At 39.1% G+C, this 6,000-nt stretch overlaps 1 protein-coding gene across 2 annotated transcripts in view; it reads right to left on the bottom strand.

The window, feature by feature from the left end:
- Positions 1 to 1,199: 1,199 nt before the first annotated feature.
- Positions 1,200 to 6,000, bottom strand: part of LOC109048706 (neural cell adhesion molecule L1.1-like) — a 36,246-nt gene continuing 31,445 nt past the window's right edge. Inside the window, exons 4-7 of one of the 2 annotated variants that reach the window (XM_042774341.1) lie at positions 5,543 to 5,712; positions 3,688 to 3,813; positions 3,373 to 3,543; positions 1,200 to 1,882 (exon numbers count right to left, since the gene is read on the bottom strand). In XM_042774341.1, coding sequence (XP_042630275.1) covers positions 1,764 to 1,882; positions 3,373 to 3,543; positions 3,688 to 3,813; positions 5,543 to 5,712 — 586 coding nt within the window. In that variant the 3' untranslated portion in view covers positions 1,200 to 1,763. The remainder of the gene's footprint in view (positions 1,883 to 3,372; positions 3,544 to 3,687; positions 3,814 to 5,542; positions 5,713 to 6,000) is intronic. The other variant, XM_042774340.1, reaches the window with a different exon arrangement.

Below are 6,000 nucleotides of genomic sequence, written 5' to 3'. Positions count from 1 at the left end.
ATCTCATTAACTTTAACACTGCTTCAGTGTTACTTTTAACACTACTTCGGTGTTTATATGAGTCCACACTCAGAGTGTTAAATTAACACTGGGGATTTTGCTGTGTACAACCGTTTTTATGAGCTTTTGGGAAACGCATCCCTGGCTGTTTGATGAAGAGAAAGAGTTAAAATGTAGTATAAATAAACACGTTAAGAATCCGTAGAAGGGTAGGACTCTTATTACATTTTTTAGGACTATTATTATGTTGTAATGTTTGGTTGACCAATCAGCGGAGAGGGCAGTTTCATTCCCGCCCACATGTAGAGATCGAATATTCAAGTTGTTTATTCGTTTTCTGTCCCTGAATGTAAAAACGAAAAAATGAAGCCGAATTCTTGATTTTTTTCGTTTTGTTTGAACCAATGGAAAACGAAAATCTTTCACATATTTCCTATCAAAAAACTCAATATTAAATCAAAAAATGAATTACACGAAGGTACAAGGACCATTCTGGACAGGCAGATAGCAGAGCTGATTTCTCTTAAAAGAGGATACATATGGAATCATGCGAGCTTCAGCTTAGCTGGATCCACCACTTTTGACCTGAAAGAACTGCTGAAAGCCCCATGCGATTTGTGTGGTACTGTAGTCTGTGATGATGAATACACAGTTTTCACTCAACACGTCAAAATTGATACAGATGAAAATAGAAAATTCCCCTCACTGATTGAAATACTTGATAGCTGTCATCATGACATTTTCCCAAATACCAACAGTCTATTTTGACACTTTTGTCTTTTGAAAGAGAACTACCAGAAAATTTAGATTATGACATAATGATCGACATCTTTCATTCCAAACCCTGTGACTGTGACATCTTCATCGCTACAGACACCACTCATTAGGGGGAAGTTGTGCCCTAGTGGTTAGAGAGTTTGACTCCTAACCCTAAGGTTGTTGGTTCAAGTCTCTGGCCAGCAATACCACGACTGAGGTGTCCTTGAGCAAGACACCGAACCCCCAACTGCTCCCCGGGCGCCGCAGCATAAATGATACCCACTGCTCCGTGTGCGCGTGCGCGTGCGCGTGCACTTTGGATGGGTTAAATGCAGAGCACGAATTCTGAGTATGGGTCACTGTATGTCACTTCACTTCATTAAAGGTAAGTTCAAATGTTTATTTTTTGTTTTTTTTTGTTTTGTCTTTTAGTCTGGCCCGCTATGACTAAGAATATTTTCATTTAAATATTTGTGAGAAAGAGATTTTTTGGACTGTCCATACAAAGATTATAGATACATTCTATATTAGACAGGCATTGTGATTTCTTTTATTAGTGATATCGCGGTATCTGAAGTCATGGGCATTTATAGTGCTGTCAAATTTTGTATTATTTATTTTATATTATTTATTTATTTTTAAATTATGCCCGGTTATGTGAATTATTCAGACCCACCCACAAACCATTTTCTGCATCCGCCACTGATGTATAACAGACATTATAGGCTACATGTATTTTCTTTCTACATTGTTACCTGTTTATTGGATTTATGTCTGCTATATGTTTAGCCATATGTCTGTTTGTTATATTTGCACAAATGCCGTCTTAGTCTTGAGAAGAATAGTTGATAAATGCCACTGTACACTGAATATTGAATTCTGTTAAAATGTTAATTGACTGATTATTTTGGTTTTTGTCAGTTGAAGAGTGCATGCAGATGTTTTTGCTAGTGTCTGTTTTTGATCATAAATTCAGCGGCCATGACGAGACATTGGCAGAATACTCACAGGCCTTCTGGGATGCACTCTAGGGTCAGCGTTTGTCCCCTGAGCACCAGATAAGAACTGTGGGATCCTGCTGGCTTTTGAAGCTGGGGCCGCCGATTCTTCACCACAGAATTTGCTGTGAAAATTGAAGAACACCCAAATGAATCCCACATGTAAGTTTTATTTATTTTCAGTGTATAAACAGAGTCAGTGTATAGAAAGAAGAAGATTTCATCATGAAAACTCCTCTGAACAATGTAATTTGTACGTTGGTAACCCTGAGGCTCCATGTCATAGTCACACTTCCCTTCATGGCTGTGAATATTCAATAATAATTATTATAATAAAAAGTAAATCTTTCAAATGTCACATTCCCAAATGTACGATAAAATCACGGCACATGATGAAATCAGACTGTAAAATTATTAAAATAAATCACAGCCTTTGATAATCTCACGAAGCTATTCCATTATTAATTCAATCTAATTCATCAACTCATAAACTCTCGTTTGGGAAACCTTGCCGTAGGACAAAGTGAAGTTCGGAACAATCTGGTATGTCTGGTGTGAAAAACTTGACTGGCCTGCACAAAATCCAGACCTGAACCCTAGTGAAGCTCTTCAGAATTAACTGGAAGGCTGACTTCAAACCAGGCATCACTGCACAGTTGCCCAGCACTGTACCTTACGGACAATATATTGTTTAAGAATAACGACAAAAACAAGTCATTCCAAGGATTCGTGCCAAAAGTGCTTACATATAATAACACAAAATCAGTCAGCAGCATTTGTGAAGGGTTTATTTAAGCTAAAAATGTGAGACTGGTCTATTTTGATTCCACTGGCCATTAAATTACACCCAATCTTCATATGTTTACAAACACACGGGGGTATCAGGTGAGAACATCGCATGTGTCATCACAGGAACTGAGTCTGAGTCCATCAGGAGCACCAGGACCAAAGCCTGGACACCATGAATTAAGGACAACTTTTTCATCTTTGTAAATACAGCATCTTTTCTTTAAGTAAAACAAAACGAAAAAAAAAGTGCCTGAGTCTGCGCAGTAGTGGTTCATTCAGAGCCCGAGTCTGCACAGTAGTGATGCATCAGGGGCCTGGGTCTGCACAGTATTGGTTCATTTAGAGCCAGAGTCTGCGCAGTAGTGATTGTGAGGTGGAGCCACGATATCAAAGTCCTGCCTAAATTCCCGCAGACCCAGTTGCAAGCTCACAATCATGACACTTAATAGAAAAACTTGAACATACATCAGCGTGATAAAAACTTTTAACATGATGGAAATAATCATTGGGAAAATTTTATTTGAAGTGCAATGTGATTATTAGTTTGGCTCACTTCCCATTCATTTATGTTGAGAGGGCGGGATTTATGAGCCGTACTGCAGCCAGCCAGCAGGGTGCAATTTAAATATTTTGGCTTCACTTTTCAGGACATGTGCGGCACACTTGCTTTAGACATGCTTCAAATTCCTTCCTTTTGTTTTGTACTGTAAAGCGCCCTTGGTTTTGTAATTGTTATATTACTTGATTTGAAACAACCCGCATATTCACATGCAGAGAGAAGAGTTGAGCTAGTAACTAATCACTAGTCAGAAGAAAGTTTACACACATGGTGTGACGCTGATGGCGATGGGCTCTTTGGGTATGATGATGCTGGCGTTGATGTAGTGGGCATTGCAGGTGTAGTCTTCTCTGCTGTCACTGTATAGTAAGTTGGCAAAGTACAGATTTCCATCAAGGCTGGTGGTCACCCGCTCATTCCGAGGAATGTGGCGCAACTCTGACCAATAAATAAATAAATGAAGAGAGAGAGAGAGAGAGAGAGAGAGAGGGAGGGAGAGAGGGAGAGGGATTCAGTTTAATCAATTCAAGTATTATACAGAGCAATTTAGTTTGGCAAAAGTAGATTCAATAGAATATTTACGCATGTCCATCCAATGTATTTTGGGAGCGACAGAGCTCTTGGGAGGGCTACAGTAGAGGACAGTGCTTTCTCCCTCCTCAAACAATCTTCTTTTCTGCCTCTTCTCTTTGGCCAAGGTTGGGATGGCTGTGAAATAGCCAGAATAATTCTTTAATGTATCTATTTATGCAGCGTTCACTGTTTATTCAAAGGGCTCTGTCAGGTTTCTGTCTTCACAAAGATAGCAGAAAGTCTAATTAAATGTCAGTATGGTGACATTTGCTATTACAGCAAAGCAATATTCATGCATAAATGATTTCAGACTCTCACACTGGCTGTTTTGGAATGCATACTTGAGTACCGCACACTGTGCATATATGCTGTGTACTGCCTAGTTTCCTTCTTCTTTCTATGATCTTTAAACATACTTGTGTTAAAACATACAATGATAAAATGTTGCAATGCTGTTGTCACATAAGCTTACAGCACTGAATGTATGATTCAGCAATTATAGTCTTGGGGGGCATCTTTTGCATTTGAATTCAATTAGTGACAAATGGCTTAAAGGTGACCTCAGGCTTTTTTTTTTTTGTTCTGATAGTCACAGTGCTTTCAGACTTTCGTGCTTATACTGACCCCTATCTTTCTGGAGGCACAAAGTCTGCTCATTAACTGCTGCCGATTAACACCAGAGCTATTGATCTGTCTTTCAATTTGTTTTCTCAGGCTGGCTTAAAACACACATCCATAATGGACATTGATTCAGCTATGCTGCTGATTATGTTTTTGTGGAGAATGTAGTGGACCATCCAGATATGCATACAAATATTTTGCATACAATGCACAGGTAACCATACTGTATACTGCAGATGTGTTAATATAAAAAGAATCAGTCCCCTTTAAAATAATCACATTTTGTTCCTGAACTGAAGACGGATACAGTTTTTGTTTTACTCAGCTGTACTTACATCCAAGTCAAAGATAAAACACCAACATCAGAAAAACAAAACAAAACAGAATCTGAGTTGAAAAAGGATCAGCTCTTTGTGTCAGTATTTTGTTGAAGCACCTTTTGCTTTAATTATTACCTTTAGTCTGTTGGGATTTGTCTCGACTAACTTTTTGCCCACTCTTCTTTGCAGAACTGCTGAAAGAATAGTTTAACTCAGTTAAATGTGATGGTGAGTGTTTGTGGACTGCAGTCACAGATGTTCAGTGGGGTTTCAGTCTGGGTTCTGACGAGGCCATGCAAGACATTCACCTTTTTCTCCTTCATCCACTGTGTGCTCAGTTTTGCTGTGTGCTTTGGGTCATTGTCATGTTGGAAGGTAAAGCTTCTTACCACTGACGACTTTCTGGCAGTGGACAGCAGATTTTCCTCAAGAATTTGATTGTATTTTGCCCATCCATGTTTCCTTCTATCCTGGCCAGTGCTCCAGTCCTGCTGCAGAGAAACACCCCATAACAGGACATCACCTCCTCCATACTCTACTGCAGGAATGCTTTTATCTGGACGCTGGGCTGGGTTGGATTTCCACCAGATGTATCGTTTGGTGTTGAGGCCAAATAATTTAATTTTACTCTCATCTGCCTCAGAATCTTCAAGGTGTGTTTTGGCAAAGCTCAGTCTGACTGCATGTGGCTTTTTTCTTCAACCCTCCCATACATTGTTTTTTTTTTTTTTTTTCTGATGTTGGTGTTTTATCTTTCACTTGGATTTTATAATTTGCACTGAGTAAATACAAAAGAGATAAAACAAAAACCGTGTCCGTCTTCATTTCAGTTTGCATATATATATATATATATAAAGTGCATTATGTTATTCCAAACGCAGCCACTGAGACATAGTGCTTGTGGTGTTTGAGGAGAGACTCACGCTCGGTGATCAGGTGCACCAGGTCTGAGACGGCGGTTCCCAGCTCATTGGCCACATAGCAGCGGTACGAGCCCTGATAGAATTGGAGTTCCTCTTTTTCATCTGCTGTCAGGGTCCCAGACTCAAACAGAACCTCTCTAAACTGTTTGCCATCTTTGACCCAGCGGAAGCTGTCAGTGTGAGGAAAGGAAAGAAAGACCAATTCAATGTAAATCTAAAGACATACAGGTGGAGAGAGAAAAACAAAGGGGTATATAGAGTTGTGGTCACAAGTTCACAGAATCTTTTAATAGTACTGCCAAGAACTACAGAATCAGAAAGAGCTTTATTGTCAAGTGTGTTTACACACACAAGGAATTTGTCTTGGTGTCAGGAGCTTCCAGTACAGAAAATACAAACACTAAAAATCAAGAGAATAGACAATAATTATAAATAACAATATAGTAATACAATATAGA

This window comes from Cyprinus carpio, chromosome A17 (assembly GCF_018340385.1).
Source record: "Cyprinus carpio isolate SPL01 chromosome A17, ASM1834038v1, whole genome shotgun sequence".
In the NCBI taxonomy this organism is placed as follows: Eukaryota; Metazoa; Chordata; class Actinopteri; order Cypriniformes; family Cyprinidae; genus Cyprinus; species Cyprinus carpio.
This window is presented reverse-complemented; position numbering and strand designations above follow the sequence as displayed.